The 22,537-nt window shown below is 53.8% G+C and overlaps 1 protein-coding gene across 5 annotated transcripts; it reads left to right on the top strand.

Moving 5' to 3' along the window:
* Window positions 1-6,048: 6,048 nt before the first annotated feature.
* On the top strand, window positions 6,049-22,406 carry Ubtf (upstream binding transcription factor). 5 transcript variants are annotated; one of them, XM_048367238.1, is made up of 21 exons: window positions 6,049-7,134; window positions 10,033-10,158; window positions 11,503-11,678; window positions 12,153-12,236; window positions 12,334-12,489; window positions 14,663-14,727; window positions 15,004-15,124; window positions 15,468-15,578; window positions 15,926-16,059; window positions 16,194-16,335; window positions 16,629-16,670; window positions 16,777-16,890; window positions 16,969-17,124; window positions 17,475-17,630; window positions 17,714-17,824; window positions 18,242-18,330; window positions 18,427-18,616; window positions 19,535-19,582; window positions 19,683-19,754; window positions 19,833-19,976; window positions 20,062-22,406. In XM_048367238.1, exons 2-21 carry the CDS (start codon window positions 10,101-10,103, stop codon window positions 20,185-20,187), a joined length of 2,295 nt encoding a protein of 764 aa, XP_048223195.1. In that variant the 5' UTR covers window positions 6,049-7,134; window positions 10,033-10,100; the 3' UTR covers window positions 20,188-22,406. The 5 variants fall into 5 exon arrangements, with proteins under 5 accessions (XP_048223195.1, XP_048223193.1, XP_048223196.1 ...); XM_048367236.1 differs by lacking the exon at window positions 6,049-7,134 and adding an exon at window positions 7,364-7,606; XM_048367235.1 differs by lacking the exon at window positions 6,049-7,134 and adding an exon at window positions 8,751-8,888.
* Window positions 22,407-22,537: the final 131 nt, after the last annotated feature.

Raw genomic sequence — 22,537 nt, 5'->3', positions numbered from 1 at the left:
TCAGGCACTGGTGGCTCATACCTGTAATCCTAGCTGCTCAGTATGGACAGCTGAGGACTGTAGTTTGAAGTCAGCCCAGGCAGAAAAGTCCATGAGACTCATCTCTAATTAGCCTCCAGAAAACCAGAAGTGGCTATGGCTCAAAGTGGCAGAGCACTAGCCTTGAGCAGAAAAGCTCAGGCACAACACACAGCCCTGAGTTCAAATCCAATGACCACCACCACCAACAACAAAAAAATGAATGAAAGTATACCTCTAATGGTAGAATACCTGTCCAGCAAGCAAGTAACCGATTTTGAACCTTAATACTGCCAAAATAATAATTAATATGAATAAAAATGATCCCTTTTGGTATTCATCTACCTGAAGATATTCTTATATTGCAAGTGTGATTGAAATAAAATACCCTAGAAGCTGAGCAAGAAGTGAGGAAGATGGATACACATAATGCAAGTTGCTATTTTGTTTTCAGTGGTGATTAGATGTCTAACTGGCAAATTAGCTGATGTCAGGATCCCAAGTAGCCACTTTCTACTTGAAACTGTTATTTGTGAAAGAGATAGAGTGAAGTTTAAAGCTTAGCTTTCAAAGAATATTATAGGTTGTAAATTCTATTATCCCATCTAATTTATATACAGAGGAATGTACTGTAATTGGTAACAAGTATCTTTTTCTTTTGTGAAACAAGGTTTCTCTTGTTACTCAGACTGATCTAAAACTCCTGGATTCAAAAGCTCCTCATCAGGGCTGGGGATATGGCCTAGTGGCAAGAGTGCCTGCCTCATATACATGAGGCCCTGGGTTCGATTCCCCAGCACCACATATACAGAAAATGGCCAGAAGTGGTGCTGTGGCTCAAGTGGCAGAGTGCTAGCCTTGAGCAAAAAGAAGCCAGGGACAGTGCTCAGGCCCTGAGTCCAAGCCCCAGGACTGGCAAAAAAAAAAAGCTCCTCATCCCCCAGGCTCCCAAGTAGCTGGGACTAAAGGTGTTCACCACCCCACTTAGCTTTATTAGAAGTATTTTTTATTTCATACTATATTCCTTGATACTAAACAGGTACTCTACTATTATTTTTGTGCTGTTTATTTCATGATAAGGTCTCCCCTTATGCCCAGGCCAGCCTGCATTGAGATCCTATTTGTGTTTCCTTTTGTCACTGGAATGACAAATTCATACTACCATGCTCAGCCACTGGTTGACATGGGAGTCTCAGGAATTTTTATACCTACGCTGGCCTTGTATCACCATCCCATGATTTCTACCTCCCAATTACCTAGGATTACAGGCTTCAGCTACTACACTCAGCTAAAAAGTATCTTTAACCTGAAGACTGTTCTCAAAGACAGATAAGACAATATAAGGGGCTTGGAATATGGCCTAGTGGTAAAGTGCTTGCCTCATATACATGAAGCCCTGGGTTCGATTCCTCAGCACCACATATATAGAAAAAGCTGGAAGTGGCGCTGTGGCTCAAGTGGTAGAGTGCTAGCCTTGAGCAAAAAGAAGCCAGGGATAGTGCTGACGCCCTGAGTTCAAGCCCCAGGACTGGCAAAAAACAAAACAAATAAACAAAAAAAGACAATATAAAGTTTATTTTTAAAGAGCATTTTAAACACCCATACATTTAAACACTGTTAAATTTTCAACATATTTCAGAAACCTTGTAATGGTAAGTTGGTCTTCAAAGTAAGAAAAAAAAACAAATAATTGTGAATTTTTCAAATCAAGTCTCGTGAACTTTTCTGACAAAGTTAGCCTTGAACCATAATCCTCCCTTTTTCAGACTCTCAAGTGTCTGGGATTACAGGTATTGGAATAATCACTAACATTTTAGGGCAAGCAAAGTTGTTTGTTTTTCCAGTCCTGAGTCCTGGGGCTTGAACTCAGGGCCTGAGCACTGTCCCTGGCTTCTTTTGTTTAAGGCTAGCACTCTGCCACCTGAGTTACAGCACCACCTCTGGCTTTTTCTGTTTATGTGGTGCTGAGGAATCAAACCCAGGGATTCATGCATGCTAGGCAAGCTCTCTACTGCTAAGCCCCATTCCCAGCCCCAGGCAAGCAAAGTTTTAAGGTCAATAATAGCATGAGTAAGTTTGAGACTAGTTATGTAGTAACAGTTCACTGCATCCAGATTTCTGAGAGTATGGAGGGCCAAGAAGAGCAAAGATGATCTAAAATAAGTAGATGAAAAGGATAAAAATTACAGCAGATGTCAGGCCTAAGTAGCTTTCACCTCTAATCCTACCTTCTCAAGAAGCTGAGGGCTGGGGATATAGCCTAGTGGCAAGAGTGCCTGCCTTGGATACACGAGGCCCTAGGTTCGATTCCCCAGCACCACATATACAGAAAACGGCCAGAAGTGGCGCTGTGGCTCAAGTGGCAGAGTGCTAGCCTTGAGCGGGAAGAAGCCAGGGACAGTGCTCAGGCCCTGAGTCCAAGGCCCAGGACTGGCCAAAAAAAAAAAAAAAGAAGCTGAGATCTCAGAATTCTGATTTGAGCCAGCCAGGCAGATAAACCCACAAGACTCTATGTCCAAATAACCAGCAAAAAAAACAGAAGTGGTGGAGCACCAGTCTTTATTTTTTCCTTTATTGAGATTAGTAACTTCATAAATTTCACAGTATACAGTTTAACCTTCCCAAATGACAGACATCGTCATTCTAATCTACAAAGTTTATGAACTCTACCAACATTAACAGTCTGCCTAGACTATATAAGGAAAAGAAAAAAGAAGGAAGGGAGGGGAGGAAGGAAGCAGAGAAAGAAGAGAGGGAAGAAAGCAAGAGAGGGAAGGAGAGAGGAACGGAAGTAGGCGAAGTGAAAAACAGAAATGAAAAAACAGATTCAGGCTGGGAATATGGCCTGGTGATAGAGTGCTTGCTTTGTATACATGAAGCCCTGGGTTTGATTCCTCAGCACCACATATACAGAAAAATCCAGAAGTGGTACTGTGGCTCAAGTGGTAGAGTGCTAGCCTTGAGCAAAAAAGAAGCCAGGGACAGTGCTCAGGCCCTGAGTTCAAGGCCCAGGACTGGCAAAAAAAAAAAGACTAGTCGAAAAAATAGATATACCCTAAAGGTCTACTAGCAATGGAATGGATAATATGTGGCATATTTATGCAGTAGAATATTTATAGTGGTAGAGCTCAAAATACTCAAGACATTTAGAGGTGATTATTAGCTGCTCCAGCTTGCTAGATGCTGAAAATGCTCAGTATTTTGATTTGAGCAATGGTTACATTTAACATACATGTTAACATGCATACTATGTAGAAATATGTAAAACTCAGCAAGATATGTACACTAAAATGTGTACTCTTTACTCTCTGTATGTTATACTGTAACAAAAACCAACACATTTGTATAAAGGCATTTTCATTAAAAGGGATAGCAACTCCTCCCTCCAAAATGAGCCTTTACATCATTAAATAAAAATTACAAGCAGATAATTCCCAATACACATTAAAACATGTAACTCTAAAAATAATATCTAAACTACTCAAGAGACTGAGATCTGAGGATTACAGCCCAATGCTACCCTGGGCAGGAAAGTCTGTGAGACTCTTCAAATCAGTGAGGAAAAAGCCAGAAGTGGGAGCTGTATTTCAAGTGGTAGAATGCCAACATAAGTGAAAAACCCTAAAGGACAGTGCCCAGATCCTGAGTTCAAGACCCAGTACTAACACATATACAAAAATAATATCCAGCCAGGCGCTGGTAGCTCATGCCTATAATCCTAGCTGTTGAGGAGGCTGAGATTTGAGGATCATGGTTCAAAGCCAATCTGGGAAGGAAAGGCTGTGAGAGTCTTCTCTCCAATTAATGACCAGAAAACTGGAAGTGGCGCTGTAGCTCAAGTGGTAGAGTGTTGGCCTTGAGCTGAAGAGCTCAGGGACAGAGCTCAGGCCCAGAGTTCAAGCCCCATGACTGACAAAATAATAATAACAACAATAATAATAATAGGGCTGGGAATGTGGTTTAGTGGTAGAGTGCTTGCCTTGTACACATGAAATCCTGGGTTCAATTCCTCAGCACCACATATACTGAAAAAGCCAGAAGCAGCACAGTGGCTCAAGTGGTAGAATGCTAGCCTTGAGCAAAAAGAAGCCAGGGACAGTGCTCAGGCCCTGAGTTCAAGCCCCAGGACGAGCAAAAAACAAATAATAATATCTATATGTAATCTAAAATATCCTGTCTACAAAAAATAAAAACAAGGTGAACAGAATCCTCCTTGTACATTAGGAAGTCAAGGACTACATTTTAGTTAGCACTCTCCAGGTACTCTGGTTGTTTTGTTTTGTTTTAAATATGGTCAGTGCTTGGAGCTGGCCTCCCAGAGAAGGGTTATAAAATGAAGAATGCATAGCTGAGATTATGCTCGTGATCAGCCTGGGCTGGGGTTATGGAATGCTTCAAGACACATGCCAGAAAGCTAGAAGGAGGAGGAAAAGAACTGGGACAGGGAGCAGAGAAAAAGGGCTAAAGGCAGATCCTCTCATACGCTGGTCTATAGCTCAAGTCTTGCACTCTTAACCTCACCAGAAATGCAATAGATGTAAGACAAGCCAAATAGTTTCCAAGTGGGAAAGGTGCCAGTCATGATTTTCTTTTGCTGCCCAAGGAATCAACAATAAATAATAATTCTTATGATTTATTTTCATCCAGTTTTATTCCAAAGCACTTTACCAAAAAGCCCCTTGGCCTAGCCAAAAACTCAGGGCCAGAAGCCAGAACACCTGGACTCTATGATCTGTGAATGGAACATTTGGAATTTTTTTTACCATCCAAGTTTCTCTAATTGTAATTGTGGGCAAGTGACATAGGTGGAGAATTTTAGTTCTACACATATCTACTCATTTGACTCTCCAATTGCTGATGAGAAAAGTAAATAGATTCACCCAAATTGTACAGATATGGAAAATTCATACATTAAGCTGAGGAAGTTGGGATTTCTTTAAATTACAAACCCTGGGCTGGGAATGTAGTGTTATAGTGCTTGCCTAGCATGCATGAAGCCCTGGATTCAATTCCACAGTACCACATACATAGAAAAGGCCAGAAGTGGCGCTGTGGCTGAAGTGGCAGAGTGCTAGCCTTGAGCAAAAAGAAGCTCAGGGACAGTGTTCAGGCCCTGAGTTCAAGCCCCAGGACTGGCCAAAAAAAAAAAAAAAAAAAATTACAAACCCTACTTCTCCAGTCATAAATAAAGCTGATGCCGTGCCCTGCATTCAGTGTACTATGAGATGGCTGGATCCTACACAAAACACCCTGTAGAGTCCAGAGCAGATTTGGGTTTGTGGGGCCCAAAATATATACTATTTGGAAGAGGGAGGAAGCCTCTTTAACAACAACATAAATTAAGAGCCTTAGGTAGGTCCTGCAAGCAAAGGGCCTCGAAGCTGAAGCTTTATGAGTCCCACGGTGAACCTGCCATAAGCAAAAAAACAAGACAAAACAAAACCCGGACATACCAGATCTTGACAGCCTTTCCCTGCCCGTTTGTGCAACGTGGCAGAACTGGGTTGCAATTCCTGGGAAGGGAATCTCATGTCTCCCAAGAGACAGGAGGAAATTACACCAGCAGCAAAGCCGTGTTGAGGATGGAGAGGGCTCTGTGCCAGGGGACAGTCTAAAGAGTCTGTGTGACCCAGCTGGCTAAGATGGTGACAGCAAGAGTGTAGCAGTGTTGGTGTGGAAGACCGGCAGCCTGAGAGCCAGGAGCAATGGCGCTGCCGAGGGAGCGAAGGTCCAGGCTTGTAGGCTGGCTTGTTGGAGGCAAATGGCCTTCTGGCTCCCGGGTCCTGTCCCGATAGCCTTCCAATGAGAAGGGCCAAGCCAAGAGGAGGCAACCTACAGCCGATGACAGTGGAACGCTGGAGGGGGGTTCCCGTCTAGGCCTCCCCCGCCAGCTCGGTGGTGGACTGCGGGAGAGCCCCACGGAGGCCGCCGGGCTGCCGGGCTGCCCTCGAGAATCCCCGCCGCCGCCGGGGGGCAGAGCCGGCGGCCTGCTTTCTCAGGGCTGGCCGTGCCTTTTTGACAAGCTGATTGCGTGGCGAGGATTGGCTGATCCAGGCGTGACGCCGGTAACAACAAAGGTGGAGTTGGAAGAAATTAGATTAAAAGAGAGGGGGGTAAAAATAAAAGGGGGAGCTGGCAAGGCACCGGAGGCAGAGACCGAGGGGGAGATGCGCCAAGCTCCGTCTGCGGGTTGCGCCCCCCCTCTCGCCCCCAAGCTTCTTCGCACAAACCCACCGGGATTTTGCTCTTCACTCCAACCCCGGCCCAGTTACGGAAGCCGGGGTAGGATGGCTGCTGCTTGGGGAGGGGGGAGGGGGCCGAATCCCAACTCCCACCCTGACACCTTTCACTACGACCCCGAGGAAGAACTTTTTGCTCGCACTCCTCGGATCCTAAACCCAACGAAGGTGGGAGGGCAGAGAACAACGGGAAGACTCGCCGCAAACCCGGAAGGCCCTGGCGGGGCACTGAGATCGGACGAGGCGGGGTGTTCCCCTGCTTTCCCGATGTTGCAAATCCAGGAGCCTTTTCTTCCTTTTTTTTTTTTTTTCTTTTCCCTTTTTATAACACCCTCCCTGTGGTTCCCCCCTCCCGCTCTGGCTTCAGGGTTGCAAAAGCAAAGAGCAATAAAAAAAAAAAAAAAAAAAACACCGCGCGCACACACACACACTCAGACACACACACACACACTCAGACACACACCAGTGGCGACAGGGGAGAGTTGGAAAGCCGCAGGAGAAGCAGGAGACAGGAGGCAGCGGGGATGGAGCCATGGGGACGGGGAGCGGGGCAGGTTCCCTCGCAAATCCCCCTCCGGCTCAAGCCGCCTCGCCCGCACCGGCAGGGGAGCGAGGAGCCAGGCGAGCAGATGGAGGAGTGGAGCTCGCTCTAGGAAGCGGGCTTGGCCGGAGAATGGAGGAGCCGCCAAGCGACCGGCTGATTGGAAGAGAAACGCAGAGCGATGGAGGCGGGGGTAGGAGGACGATTTCTCTGCGGGGACTGGCGGCGGCGTACACGCCCGGGTCGGGCGCTGCAGAGCTTGGCTAGCTTTCAACCCGCGCTCGCCGGCTCCGGCCCCGCGCGCCCCCACCCCCAGCCCTACCCGTGGCTCCTCAGGTGAGTTCGACCTGGGGGCAAAAAAAAAAAAAAAAAAAATTCTCAACAGTCCGTTCTGGGGGGAAAAAAAAATAAAAAAAGGAAAAAGCATTTCTGTTTTTTTAAAAAAAAGAATTCGTGCAGCCCCCAGAGCAGTGGGAGGGAAGGGGTGAGGCTGAGCCACCCCGAGGAGGCGGAGGGGCCAGGCGAGGCCGGGGTGGCCCGGGAGGCGGCGGCGCCGAGGCGGCTCTGACGGGCGAGCGCTCGGAGCGGCGCTGCGCAGCGCCGAGGCAGGCGGGCGGGCGGGCGGGCGGAGCGGGGCGGGCGGAGCGCGGCGCGTGGGGCTCGCCATTAGCCGTCGCTCCGCTTCGCCATCTCGGGCTTTGTCTGGCGACTTGCTGCCCCGGCGTCAGCTGCGGCGGAGCTGCGGCTCGGCTCTTCGGCCCGCCGCGCCCCTGGACACCCCTGGCCCGCGCTTCTATCCGTACGCTCGGTAAGAGAGTTTCAGTGCCGCGGATTTCGGGGGAGAGGGGTCGCTGGCGGCGGCGCGATCCCCATGCGCCGGGGCAGGCCTGAGGAGCCATGCCGGGCTAGGTGGAACCAGCTCCCAGAGCGCCTACTCTGCCCGGGCTGGGCGCCGTTTCCAGGGTGGAAGGAGCAAAAGGGATTTTTGTTTGGGGGGGCCTGTTATTATTATTATTATTTAGTTCCATGGGTGTCTTTTGGCAGCTAGCGAACCGCGAGGCAGGCGCCGAAGTCTGGCGCCGCGATCAGCGTGCGTGCACCCCAGGCTGGTGGCCACGCTCCCGGGCTAAGGGTGGACGCCGACCGGCCTGCCTCTCCAGGAGGCAGGAAGTGGGGAGTGGGTGAGAATTGGCCTGGAAGCCCCAGCCTAAGCTTTGGGAGGGACTAGAAGGGCGCTCCGGAGCAGGGCTGCCGGCAGCCCCCGAGCCTCCCCGGCCGCCTGGGGGCCCTCCCTCCCCGGCGGGCCAAGCCTGCTAGTTCCCCCGCGGGTCTGGCGAGGTCGCTCTCGGCTCCAGCCCGCCTCGGCTCGGAGCCCCGCCGCCATCCGGGTGGCTGCGTGTCTCCCTACCTCGGCCCCCCCTCCTTCCCCGGCGGCGGCGGCGGCAGCAGAAGCAGCCGCCGCCACCACCACCACCACCACCGCCGCTACCACCACCACCGCCACCACCCCCCTCCCCTCCTTCCTTCCCTCCGCCTCGGCCGCCCGGGTCCCCCCAGCTCCCGCCCCTCCTCCCAGCTGCCCCCCGCGGAGCCCGCCCGGGCAGGCTGTGGGAGGGAGCGGAGCCGGCGAGGCGGGCGGGCTGGCGCTCGCTCCCCGGGGGTCGGTGTGCGCTCCGCGGGGAAGGACGCGCTCGCTGCCCCGCTTCTCCCGCCCCCCCTCCCGCTCCTCCTCCTCCCTTCTCCCTCCTCCTCCCCGCTCCGGCGGCGGAGGCTGCGGCGGCGGCGGGGGGTGTGCGAGCTGAGGCCGGGGCCGGCGGGCGGGCGGCGGGCGGGCTGCCTGCAGGCGGAGGGCGCTGTGCTTTGTGCTTTTCGCCGCGAGGAGCAGCAGGCAGCAGCCACAGCCGCCGCCGCCACAGCAGCAACAGCAGCAGCCGCCGCCCCAGCGCCGCCACCGCCGCGCCCGGAGGAGGAGTCGCTGCCGCCGCGGGAGGGAGCTGCGGCTGTGCCCGGCCAAGCGGGGGAGGGCGCCGCGGCTCAGAGCCGGAGAGGGAGCCGCCAGAGCGGGAAGCCCGGAGGCCGCGCTGCGCCGGGTAACCGAGGCGGCTGAGGACGCGCGCCGGGGTCGGGGCAGGGGGCTGGGGCCCGGCGACGGGGAGCGAGCCGCGGGTGCCGTGGAGGCCTGGCGGGGAACCCGGGGCGATCCCCGGCACAGGGCTGGGCGCAAGCTGACCAGGGCACTGTGGAGGGCGCCGAGAGCCGGGGGAGGGGAGGGAAGGGCAGGAAGCGAGGCCCGTGCCGGGCCCGGCCGCAGGCTAGGGAGCCCGCGCTTCCCCAAGCCGGCAGGCGCAGTTCTCGCCGGCCGCCGGAGGGGGCGGCGGGGCCGACGAGCGCTGCGCCCCCGCCTCCCGGCCGCCGTCCTCCCCGCCCTCTCCTTGGCTCGGCTCCCCGGAGGCCGGGGCGGGGGCGCCGGCGGGGCTGGGCCGCAGGCTCGGGGGAGGAGGCGGCGGTTCCCGCCGCGGTCGCGCCTCTGCGCCGGGCTCCTCCGTGCGCGTCCGGGTGGCTGGGCGGTGGCAGCGCCGCTGGCCCGGGTGGGTAGCTCGGGGGCGGGGGGGCAGGCTAGGCCGCTTCTCTCCGGTTGCTCGCTCGCCCGGGCGGGCGGGGACGGCGCTGGGAGCTCGGGAGGGGGGTAGCGGCAGGAATCCGGATCCGGTCCCCGGGGGCGGTGCGGCCACAGCGCTCCGGGGCTGGCGGCGGCTGCGCTGCGTCCGGGTCCCCGCCGGGTTGCGGAGGCGGGGGGAACCGGCCGGGGGGGGAGGCGGGAGGAGGAGACTGGGGCGCGTGCCCGCTTCCATGGCCGCGCGCGCCCTTTACCCGCCCTTCCTCCTCCCCCGCCCTCCAGCCTGGGGCCTCCCCGGGGCGGGCTCACCAAGGAGGAGGAGTTCTCGCTCTTTTTTTTTTTTTTTTTTTTTTTGCTGGGTGGGGGAAGGAGGGCGGGCGCTAGCTGCACGCGGGAGCTGGGAGCAGTCTCTCGCGTGGGCAGGGGAGGGCGCACGCTGCAGAGCCCAGCTGCAAAAAGTGGGATGGGCAGGAAGAGGGGCTCACTCCAGCCTCTGACCCATGAAGTCGGAGACTGGGTGTGCTGAGAACGTGGGCCTGTGCCCCCTCCCCTTTGGGAGGGGGCCCAGTTCTTCGTCTCTCGGCCTGCCTGAGTGGAGACTGATATCTTTTCTAAAGGGTGAGGTGGCTTTTGACCCCGGGTTGCCCGGCCAGCGCGACCGAGGAGGTGGCTGGACTGCTGGAGGATGAACGGAGAAGCCGACTGCCCCACAGACCTGGAAATGGCCGCCCCCAAAGGCCAAGGTAGGGCCTCCTGCCCTGGCCCGGGGCCCCTCACCCCTAGGCCCCAGCTCTCTATAACTTTAAGTCCACCTTCTTGCCTGGCTATGTGCAAGGCACACCTTCCTAAGGGCTCCTCCAGCCTTCTGCATTCTCTGAAACTGGAGAAGGTATCTGGAGTATTCCAAGAACCAAGTACCCCTCAACTTGAGTTTGGCCAAATCCAGATGATTTGACCCCGAGTTTATATATCGTTTTTCACATTCTCCTTCCTGTGTCTGAGGTCAGAGAAAACTATGGTAGCCTTTCTTCTGGGGTTCTCAGGCAGCCTGGGGGACATCCTGTCTCCTGTGCTGGGCTAGGAGGGTGATGAGAGAAAGGGGAGGAGAAGGTCTGGAAAGGTTTTTCAGGTTTTTGTTGTTAATGAAAGGGTTTTAGGAGAGGCAGGTGGAACGGAGTGTTTGGGTGGTCTAAGGTGGGAGTGACATAGGTGGTCTGACCCATGCCTCAGCCAGCAGAGTTCCACTGTGTATGGGAATGGAGGGCAAAGGGAAGCTGGGCATCTGCTAATGCTTGCTGGGCATTGAGAAGAGAAGATTATGGGTCCATGTGATCCACTCTGCAGAAACCCTGGCCCAGGTTGTCAGATGCATATGAAGGTGACTTGGGCAGTGGATGGCTGTTCTTCCAGCTCACCTTCCATGGCTTAGAAAAACTGGTCCAGACCCCTGGTTTGCCTCCTTGAGGAACTGAGCTGTGAAAGCAACTTGGAATTCTGGTGGGAGGTTTTCTTGGAATAGGTTCCTGAGATCCTTTGACCATCTAGACCTCCTCAGAGCTTCCCTATGTGGTTCTTTCTCTGTGCTTATAATGTGGTAATGTTCACATATAGAGTTTCCTTACTATCCATCCCTAGTCCTTACATGTTTAGGGTTCCTACCTGGTATGTGGACTTGAACTTGTAAACACATTTAGATGTATTATCTCCCCACTTCCCTCCCTCTCCTCTAAGCCGAACTCCTGTAGAACCCCAAATCCCTGTAGCTTCATTTTCCCCTCTGCCACCCTTATCCTCTTCAGTAAATACGGATCCAAGGCATACTGGCATGGTTCAAATGATAATAGTTTTGAAATAAGTCAGACCTGGGTTGGAACCTGGCTTTCTAGATATGATACTTCTGGTCTAGCGTCCCTACCCTAACCTAGATTTTTTTTTTAGAGCTGAGCCATGCCTAATGAAAGAAGCCCTGGTTCAGACGGGAAGCAGCCAGGGGCCCTGGGAAAGAAAGCTTGAACGCTTAGGTACTGGGGAGCAGATGAGGAGGATAACATGCACTAGGTATGATGCCCTCTCTTACCCCTCACCAGACCGCTGGTCCCAGGAAGACATGCTAACACTGTTGGAATGCATGAAGAACAACCTTCCATCCAATGACAGCTCCAAGTTCAAAACCACCGAGTCACATATGGACTGGGAAAAAGTAGCATTTAAGGATTTTTCCGGAGACATGTGCAAGCTGAAATGGGTGGAGATTTCTAATGAGGTAACTGATCCCCACCTCATCCCCCTTTTGACACACATGGATACACATCTACATATATCCCTGCCTCCACCTTCCCGGAGGAGCTGAGACAATTTCATGAACAGGGTGGAAAGAACCCAGGAGGGGTGTTCATACATAGGCCTTATGTGAAGATATGGCACAGGTGACAGCACTGGCCCTGGGGGCTATCTAAGTACTGTGGAATCCTCATGTCTGGGGGCTTCTGTTGTCTAAGCTCTCCTAGGACTTGAGTGGGATTGCTGCTAGGGGAACCACACTGAGGTCAGGAAATCCCCTTGTGGCAGTCCTTTGGTGTGTCCTGACTACCTGGGCCTCTATAGTCAATGCCAGCGACGTGTCAGCGGCTAACTGCATTGTGGGCTGTTGGCTTCAATAAGTTTAGGCTGGTGAATGGTGGAGCCTTGTGGATTAGTGTTTCCTAACTTTGTTCTTCCCTTACTTCCCTTCTTCCAGGTAAGGAAGTTCCGCACATTGACAGAATTGATCCTCGATGCTCAGGAACATGTTAAAAATCCTTACAAAGGCAAAAAACTTAAGGTGAGTTACCAGGAAGAGGAGCACAGAGGACAAAAGGAGGAATGATCCAAGAAATAGATGATGTCTGAACTGTTGTGTCCTTATTCTAACCTTCTAGAAACACCCAGACTTCCCAAAGAAGCCCCTGACCCCTTATTTCCGTTTCTTCATGGAGAAGCGGGCCAAGTATGCGAAACTCCACCCTGAGATGAGCAACCTGGACTTGACCAAGATTCTGTCCAAGAAATACAAGGAGCTTCCAGAGAAGAAGAAGGTGGGGGGAGGGGGGCGCATGTGGGAGGAGGGGAAGCTGCTGCTCTTGGCTAAGAGTCACTGGTTTGGATGGGTGTGAAGGACATGCCTTAGACAAAGGGACTTTGCATCAGGGATGTGGGTAAGTAAGTTAAGCAGAGTAGGATGTTAGGAGCCACCCCTAATAGCACCCTGCCAGGTCTACACAAGGTCACTGAGGTACCATCATATGTGCAGGCATAGCCCAACCAAATGATCAGACCAACTTCATACCTTACAACCATTGCCACCACTCAGCCGCTCTTTTCCGTCCATGCATCTGCATTGTGAGCCTGCGCTGAAGTTCTGTGCCCACTATATCATTCCTCTTGTGCTCTCACGTAATGCTTATGATAGCCTCATACATGCAGCCCCACGAAAAGGGCTAATGTTGGTGGGCAGGGGACTGAGGCATGGATGGTTAAGGGGCTCTGGTCACATAACTAATGATGTTAGAGCACTTGGGCTTGGTACCCCAGACTTTTCTATTGAGTGAGTGCTCAGTGCTGGGTCCTATTTTAAGTGGGCTTTGTCATGCACAAGGACACACCTTGTTTTTTTCAGTGTCAGTTCCCTAGAGAAGTGAAATACTGTCCAGACTGTCAGAGGTGATTAACCTTGGGCAGAAGTTGCTCTAAGCCTCCCAGGCAGAGATGGACACATAGTCAAGGACAGAGTTCAGGAGACAGGTACCAAAACACTGGAGCAGCCCTGCAGATGGAGCATGAGATGGGATGAGAAAAGAAATGGACACAGTGGAGTTGGTGGTTGGTAAGATGGAGCCAGGGAGAGAAGCTGGTGAAGGACAGTAGGAGAGAATTGGCTAGGAGTGGAGACAAAGTTCTGCACACCCCTCAAAAAGTGGGACCAACCACCACACCAAATCACCCTTTCTTTATCTTGGTTCACATACTCTGGCTGCAAACTCACAAACCCTTGGTGCTAAACTCAGAATGGAGCCAGCTCAGCTTGGTAAAAGCAGCCAGCCATCTGTGGATGGGGCTCAAGCCAGACAGGATCATTAACTGCTGGAGCTGCAGGTGACCCCACTGGTGAATGAGGACACGGGACAGTGGCTGTATCCACCAAACACTGATAGGGTGGGAGGGAGATACTAAAGGCAAAGGGTTGGAGGCTCAGAGGACAGAAACTGGTAGACTGAATGGGATAGCCTAGTGTGCACAGGCTGCCACTAATTCCTGGGGTGGGTTGAGGGAACTTTGGTTAAGCCACTTCTCTGTGCCTGGTTTTTGGGTTGTCAAGGGTAAGACATGTCTAAAGTACCTTTTAGCTCTAAACACAGCTGTTAGGGGGCAGAGGAAGCTAGGCTCTGCTTTGGTGTTTTTCTGTGGGTATCACAGGAGAAAGAGGGCCACCTCTGTACCTGCTGCCTCTGTTAGAAGCAAGAGTTGGGCTTGATGACTATAAGCCTCTGTCCCCGCCCCCCCTTATAGTGATATTCTTGTGACCCTGGGGAAAAGAGGGAGGGAGGAGGTGCACATTTTTTAAGTAGGAACCTGGACAGGAAGTTACTTGAGGAAGGAAAAGAGTGGGAAAGGAAGTACAAGTGGGAGAAGGTGAAGAGGGAGGAAGTTGGGTGGAGGGAGGTGGAGGAAAAGGGAGTCAAGTGGCAAAGGTGGGGGAGGACACTCTAGGAGCCTAGAGGAAGCTGAGACAGGAAGAGATGGCGATAGAATTGGGAAGGAATGCCCAGGCCACTTGGAGACTCAGCCAGTGGAAGAGACCCCAAATTCCAGAGAGACCTGATGGGATGTGGTTTGCACTATGAATTCATTGTGTCTTGTTCCTTGAAAGCAGGACTCGGCCACCATCTAAGGGTGACCAATATCAGTTGGCACACAGGAGAGAATGCTCCTGTAACAAGAGCTCTGCAGTTTCAGAAGGGTTTGGAGAGGGTCTCTGTCCTGCCACTGCTGTGTAACACCTGTCCCCCTCTGGACTCTTTCTTAGAAGGACAGAATAGAGTACTGTATTGTGTCCCAGAGGCCCTTGTAATACTTCTCAGCCACCAGGTCCAGTGTATGTCCAACCACCTTAGTGTCAGGCACATGTCCGCATTCTAGGAGGGCGGCTTTTGTAGCTTTGGGTGAGGCAGACCTTGGGTCCTGGATGACCCCATCCCCTCCTCCCCCCAGATGAAATATATTCAGGACTTCCAGAGGGAGAAACAGGAGTTCGAGAGAAACCTGGCTCGATTCAGGTAAGGCGATGGAGCCCAGCAGAGGGCACCGGGTGCTGGGTACAGCAAAATAGGCTTGCTACTGGCGGCGGCCTGGAGCTGGCTGTGATGGGGTATGGAAGATGGATGGGTCCTTTGTAGACTCTACCGTGTCGTGCTCAGGGACAGGAAGAGGCAGATAGCCACTGTCCTACTAGCGCCCCCCCCCTCCCCAGGAAGGTTTGGTGGGTGGGGTGACCAGCTTGGGCCCGCCCTGGCAGTGTCCCCTGCTGACCCGTGCTCCTGTGCCCTCGCTAGGGAGGATCACCCCGACCTTATCCAGAATGCCAAGAAGTCGGATATCCCCGAGAAGCCCAAAACCCCCCAGCAGCTGTGGTACACCCATGAGAAGAAAGTGTATCTCAAAGTACGGCCAGATGTGAGTGTCTGGCCCAGGGGCAGGGATTGGGGCACACGGTGGTGGCAAGGGGGGAGCCGCGCCAGGTGGCCGGGCACGGTCCAGGGGAGCAGGAGAGGAGGCCCCTCCCCAGGGGGGGGGGGCTGCATGGACAGGGCCTGGGCCAGCTGGCGTGAATGTGTGTGTGTATGTGAGCCTATCCCTTGCACCCAGGTGGGATCCCTGCCGCTCTGCCTTCCCCTCCTAGCCTGTGGGGGACACTCGTGTGACCCCCTGTGGCCCGAGGGGGTGGGGCCTCCGCGCCCCCCACCCTCCTCCCCTTCCCCTGGCTGCCTGTGTGTGTCTGACGGCTTTTGGTTTGCAGGCCACTACGAAGGAGGTGAAGGACTCCCTGGGGAAGCAGTGGTCTCAGCTCTCGGACAAAAAGAGGCTGAAATGGATTCATAAGGCCCTGGAGCAGCGGAAGGAGTACGAGGTTAGGCTTCCGCTGCGCTCCTCCCCATCCGGCTCTTCAAGAGCCTCTACCCTCTGACTCGGTGCCACCGTACTCTGCGGATGGCAGTCACTCCTGGCCCTCCATCGAGGGAGGGGGCCTTCTGGGCCCCTCACCTCTGCCCCTACTTTCTCCCTGTCCCCCCACCCCTACCCCATGAGATCTCAGGCTAGGGCAGGGCAGGGCAGGGCACCGTGTCACATGTGACAGCACACAGCCATCCCCCAGCTTTGCTCCCTGCCTCCCCTCCCCAGCGGCTCTCCCCCCTTCCCCTGCCCCAGCTAACCCCACACCCCATTACCCTCCACCCCACCCCCACCCCACTGCAGGAGATTATGCGTGATTATATCCAGAAGCACCCTGAGCTGAACATCAGTGAGGAGGGCATCACCAAGTCCACCCTCACCAAGGCTGAACGCCAGCTCAAGGACAAGTTTGATGGGCGACCCACCAAGCCACCTCCGTGAGCGCTTCCCCGGGTGGGAGGGTGGGCAGATGGACAGCTAGGGAGTGGGGCTAGTGAAGGACGAGGCACACAGACTGCAGCGAAGAGGCCCTTTGGCTAACCAGCGCACCTCTCCGTGCCGGTTCTGATAGGAACAGCTACTCGCTGTACTGCGCAGAGCTCATGGCCAACATGAAGGATGTGCCGAGCACAGAGCGCATGGTGCTATGCAGCCAGCAGTGGAAGCTGCTGTCCCAGAAGGAGAAGGACGCCTATCACAAGAAGTGTGACCAGGTGAGTTTGGCAGGGAGCACTACAGACATTGGTGTCCTGCCTTGAGTGTGGAATGCGTGAAGGTTCAGGTGGTCACAGTTGGCTACATGTGCCTTGGTCAACTGTTTCTGACATGGTGGCATGCTAGGTTTACTCTCCGGGCCTGTCAAGACAGGCCTCCTGCCTGCCTGCCATCTTGAGAGAGAGCAGGCCACACCCAGGCCCTGGGGCTTGCTGTGGGTTACTGTCCCTGAGTACTGTGGCCCTGGTGAGGCTGTGCACAACTGACTCCCAACTCTCTCCTCCTTTCCCAGAAAAAGAAGGATTATGAAGTGGAACTCCTCCGTTTCCTGGAGGTGGGTGTTGCTCAGGCGGGGTGGTGGATGGATTTGGCTGCCAAGCCCAACTAGGTGGGTGACTGGAGAGCAGCAGGGTGCAGGGTGATACCCACTTTCCAAACAGAGCCTGCCTGAGGAGGAGCAGCAGCGGGTCCTAGGGGAGGAGAAGATGCTAAACATCAATAAGAAGCAGACCACCAGCCCAGCCTCCAAGAAGCCCTCCCAGGAAGGTGGCAAGGTGAGTGGGGCCGAGCAGCCAGGGAGGATAGGCCTAGGGCTTTGGCTGTAGATCCTGACCTTTCTGCCACCTCCGCAGGGCGGCTCAGAGAAGCCAAAGCGGCCTGTGTCGGCCATGTTCATCTTCTCAGAGGAGAAGCGAAGGCAGCTGCAGGAGGAGCGGCCTGAACTCTCTGAGAGCGAGCTGACCCGCCTGCTGGCCCGCATGTGGAACGACTTGTCTGAGAAAAAGAAGGTCAGGCTAGCCTCCCCACCCACCCCCCAACCCCAGGCACCAGGGCCCCTTCCTCTCGGCAAGCAGCTGCGGGGCCTCCTCCCTTGCCCCGTGTGCCCCACACGTGTGACTGGGCACAGATGCTGGGCCAGAGCCCAGGGAGCCGGAAGGCGGGAAGCTGTCAGCGAGGGCTGTTGGCTCCCCGGGGAGCCCGTGGGCGGGGCAGAGCCGAGCTGACTAGGACATCTGCGCCGCCCACGCCCCTGCTGGCCCCACCCTCCCAGCCGAGCCGCAGCAGCTGCTGGGCTGGGTGAGCTTGGCGCGCCCCCTAGGGCTGGCTTGCAGGCATAACGCCCATGCCATCCCTGCAGGCCAAGTACAAGGCTCGTGAGGCTGCGTTGAAGGCACAGTCAGAAAGGAAGCCCGGCAGCGAGCGGGAAGAGCGGGGCAAGCTGCCCGAGTCGCCCAAGAGAGCCGAGGAGATTTGGCAACAGAGTGTCATTGGCGATTACCTGGCCCGCTTTAAGGTGGCAGTGTGTGGAAAAGTGATTCTTTGTAGCTTCCAGCCCCAGTGACTTCCTCCTATAATTGATACCATGTCTGTCCCCAGAATGACCGGGTGAAAGCCTTGAAAGCCATGGAGATGACCTGGAACAACATGGAAAAGAAAGAAAAACTGATGTGGATTAAGAAGGCCGCTGAAGACCAAAAGCGATATGAGGTGGGAAAGGTCTGGGCCAATTGCCTGTTTATCAACTGGGGCTCACAGCCAGAAGTCTCAGCCTGACCCTGACCCAGTCTTTTAACTTCCTTCCGAGATTCTCAGTCTATCATTAGTAAAATGGGGTGACAGTACTAGCCTCCAGGGTGATTATTGGGGGTTGTGAGTTCAATGCTGAAAGCACTTTGAAAAGACACAATCCCAAGTTAGGTAGCTGCTTCCTGCCTGTGCCTCTGAGTCTTGCTTTCTGGTGCATAAAAGGAGAAACTACAGCAGGTGTAGCTCAGTGAGAGTTTGCTTGGCATGGTTGAGGCCATAGGTTCCAACATTCGCCAGCACTTTTTTAGGAAAAAAAAAATCAGATAAGGCATAATGTAATGGAGGTTGTGAACATAATCTTCCCTGGTCACCCCACAGAGAGAACTGAGTGAGATGAGGGCACCTCCGGCTGCTACAAACTCTTCCAAGAAGATGAAGTTCCAGGGAGAACCCAAGAAGCCTCCCATGTGAGCCCGGGGCTGGAGCTGCCCTGATGTGGAGGGCCAGGCTGGGGGGGCGCATTGCCTGACCCTCCCTGTGTCACCCCCACACACCACCTGTAGGAACGGTTATCAGAAGTTCTCCCAGGAGCTGCTGTCCAACGGAGAGCTGAACCATCTGCCGCTGAAGGAGCGCATGGTGGAGATCGGTAGCCGCTGGCAGCGCATCTCCCAGAGCCAGAAGGAGCACTACAAAAAGCTGGCCGAGGAACAGCAGAAGCAGTACAAGGTGCACCTGGACCTCTGGGTCAAGGTGAGAGGACAAGGGACCCGGAAGGGAGAGGGAAGCCTGCTGGTTAGTATTCTTTCATGATTTCCTCAATGCTGTAGCAACCCTGTGGGCAACAGCTACCGTCATGCTTTCAAAGGAAAAAGTCACCAGGGCTCAGAGTGCTTACGGAGCTTTGCTCAGGGTCACAGGGTAAGGGGGAAGAATTCAAATCAACTGCCTTGCAGCTGGTACCAAGAGGTTTCTCATGGGTTCTAGCTCCTGCCTCTGAGCTTCCCAACTTCTGTACCATGGTTGAAGTCAAATCCATAAAGTGTCCTCCCCAGCCACCCAGTAGGTTGGCCAAGGACCTAGAGAGACAGCAAGGATTAGGTGTTCAAAAGTTTCTTGAAGCTGGGCGCTGGTGGGTCACGCCTGTAATCCTAGCTACTCAGGAGAGGATCTGAAGATCGAAGTTCAAAACCAGCCCGGACAGAAAAGTCCGTGAAATTCCTGTCTCCAATTAACCACCAGAAAACCAGAAGGGGTGCCATGGTTCAAGTGGTGGCTTAAGTGGTAGAGCGCTAGCCTTGAGCTGAAGAGCACGTGGACAGCCTCCAGGCCCACAGTTCAAGCCCCACAACAGACAAAAAAAAAAAAAGTTTGTCTAGCCCCCACAGCCTCATCAGTGGCTCCAGGGTGGGGTGAGTCACCATGGGGAACTCGAGAATTGAAGAAGGCCCTCTGGGGAGACTCCAGCAACTGGAGAAACACAAAAGCCATCTTAGTGCAGGGTGGCTTAGAGACCAACTCTGTGGCAGAGCTGTATACGGAGACCCCAGATGTGAGGGGTCTGTGGGAAGTAAATATTGGTGATGATACACAGGCTCTACAGCTGGTCAGCGCGGAGAGCCAGCAGTAGTCTAGAGAGCATTCTAACACCAGCTCTTCTCTTTTTTCCAGAGCCTATCTCCCCAGGACCGTGCAGCATATAAAGAATACATCTCCAACGTGAGTGTGGAAACAGGGAAGTAGCAGGGTATAGGGGTCTGAAACTCCAGGGTTTGAAACTCACAGCTTTCCGCCTTTGCATCCCTATCCTCTTCTGCAGAAAAGAAAGAGCATGACCAAGTTGCGAGGCCCGAACCCTAAGTCTAGCCGGACTGCCCTGCAGTCCAAGTCGGTAAGAAGCCCCTCTGGGATGTCCATACAGCAGAACCCCAGGCACCCCAGATCACTGATGTACCTCCACCCTTCTCAGGAGTCGGAAGAGGATGAGGAGGAGGATGAGGAAGATGAGGATGATGATGACGAAGAGGAAGATGATGAGAATGGGGACTCCTCTGAGGATGGTGGGGACTCTTCAGAGTCCAGCAGCGAGGATGAGAGCGAGGATGGGGATGAGGTAGGGTAAACACGGCATGTTTGGTGGGGGGGGGGGCTCCCTCAAGGAGAGCCGTCTGGTAATGGCATGCCCTTCCTTCCCCCAGAATGAGGAGGACGATGAGGATGAGGATGACGATGAGGACGATGATGAGGATGAAGACAATGAGTCTGAGGGCAGCAGCTCCAGCTCCTCCTCCTCAGGGGACTCCTCAGACTCTGACTCCAACTGAGGCTCAGCTCCCCAGGTGGCCAGGGAGAGCCCCAGAGCCCCCTCCCCAGCTGACCACTTATGTCTCTCCCCCATGTTCTGTCCCTGCCCCTGGCCTCCCCCACTGTTTTGTTTTGGTTTTTTCTTTTCTTCTTTTTTTAAACGAAATATGGTGGGGGTTGGGGGCTGGAGGAACTCAGGCTAGGACTCTGCAGCCTTGGAGCCATCAACCCTGGGATCCTCCAGGGACAGCAACCATCAGACTGAGCCAGCACTGGACCGCCCCGCCCCACCCGCCCCGCCCCACCCCTCTTCTGCACTTGCGGTTCCGGCATGGACAATGGACCTAGAGTGGGGTTGGAGGAGGGGGTTCCCAAAGAGTTCAGTGAGGCCCCCCCACACTTGCAGCCCAAACCAAGGTGGGATGGAAGATTGGGGAGGACCCTTTCTTCCAGAGGGCCTGCTGCCTGGACCTCCACATTGGAACTGGAGGCAGGGACTGAGGGAGAGGAGGGTGGGTGCCTTTGAAAAAAATGGGCGCTGCCCTGATGGCGTTCTCCCCTGCCCTGCAGGAAGGAGCTGCCTCCACCTGCTCGTGGGGGAGGGGGCAGAGTGTTTTTTATATATGTGTATATATTTTTTTTTAAGCTCTGAGCTGTCAACGAGACGTTTCCTACCGATCTCGGCTGCCGTCTCTGTTGTCATTTCTGGGAGAGGGAGGGTTTAGGGGGGTAGGTTTGGGACTTTTTTAAATGATCTTGATGCGCGCGTGTGTGTATTTGTGTGTATGAGAGAGAAAGTGTGTGGACGTATGTCTTGTACATAGCATGACTGCATCTGTGAGTGAGTACGTGTGTGTGTGTGTGTGTGTGTGTGTGTGTAAGAAGGGGGTCTGTCCTGGAGCCCACCTCAGTGTTCGTGAATCTGGAAAAAGGGTTGGTGAGGGCAGGGAACTAGTGACCCTGGCAGGAACAGGCCAAGGCCATCCCTTCCCACACATCCTCTGCGCTGCCTGGCCGCTGGCTCCGTTGTGGGGAGGGGTACTAAAGCCACCTGATGCTTCCTATACATACCAGTTTGCCTCTGCCAGGACCATGCATACCTGAGCTGCTGCGGTCCCTGTCATCTGGCCAGTGGGAAGGGCAAATGTTTCGAACCTGAATGCTTTTCTTTTGTGGGAAAGGCCTCCCAGTTGATGAGAGGAACCACCTGGCCATCCTGGGCCCAGGAACTGGGCTTCAGGAAGTATCTTTGGATTTTTTACCTACATATCCTTAACCACCTTCCCCCCCCCCATCCTCTGGCCCGCCCCCATTTCCTTTGATTTCTCAGGTCTGCTTCCCTCTTCCCTACCCCCCCACCTTACCCTCCCTAGCTGGGGAGGGGCCTGCAGAAAGTGCTGTCTGCACTACTCTCTGACCCCTGCCAATCATCCCAGGCTTTTTGTACCCCAACCCCTTGATTCCTAAATAAGCCAAGCCACCTTAGTGCTGTGGGTTTTAAATTTATTTTTTATTTTTTACTAGACTTGTCAAAACTTATTATTTTTCTTTTTACAATCATGTCAGCATATTTAATCGGGGCTTTGTGCTTCTCACCCTTCCTCTAAAGAAAAGCCAGGAATGGGGGAAGTGGGGCCTTTACCAGGGTGACAAAGCAGGAAGGTGAGGGGCCTCAGCCAGCTGTGGATCTCTCAAAGCAGACGTCTGTCTTGGCCTGGACTGTGGTGCTGGTCTAGGGAGGGATGGTCCCCACTCCCATTCAAATCCTCATCTTGGAAGTAGGTACAGGGGGTTCCAGCTTCTGGTTCTTCCTGAGAGCCTCTACAGAGAACCCCATTTCCCTATTTGAATGCCCCTGCACTATTATATTTTAGTGGAATGTGTTTTCATTTAAAAAAAAAAAAACAACTTTGAACAGGATGCTTTTTTTCTCCCTGTTCTAAAAACTGAAAATTCTTACAGTATAAACAGGGCCACGGGGGTGGGGGCGTTGGTGCTGTAAGAGGTTGCTCTGAGTGCATTTTGGCACTGGGACAGGATGGCTGGGGTGGGAAGATCCCCATTCCCCACCCCCTTTTTTCTAATATTTAAGGAGTGTTTTGTAGGTTTCAACAACAACCACACTTGAATTTGTATCATGGGAGGTGGGAGGGAATGGCTTAGAGGTGTCTGCCTAAGCTTAAGGCCAACTGTGGAAGTTTTGTTTCCCCTTTTTTTGTATAATAAAGTGAAAAACAAAGGTTTGTGTGCTGTGTGGTCATTGGAATAAATGAAAATGAGTGGCAAGGTTGACTGACAAATTGGATATAGAAAAAAACCCTTGAGGTTGGCTTGTTTTCTCTAAGTCTGGCTTGTACTGGGCCTGGGCTC

Source organism: Perognathus longimembris, chromosome 17, assembly GCF_023159225.1.
Source record: "Perognathus longimembris pacificus isolate PPM17 chromosome 17, ASM2315922v1, whole genome shotgun sequence".
NCBI lineage: Eukaryota > Metazoa > Chordata > Mammalia > Rodentia > Heteromyidae > Perognathus > Perognathus longimembris.
The sequence above is the reverse complement of the archived record's forward strand: the minus strand, read 5'-3'. Positions and strand labels throughout refer to the sequence as shown.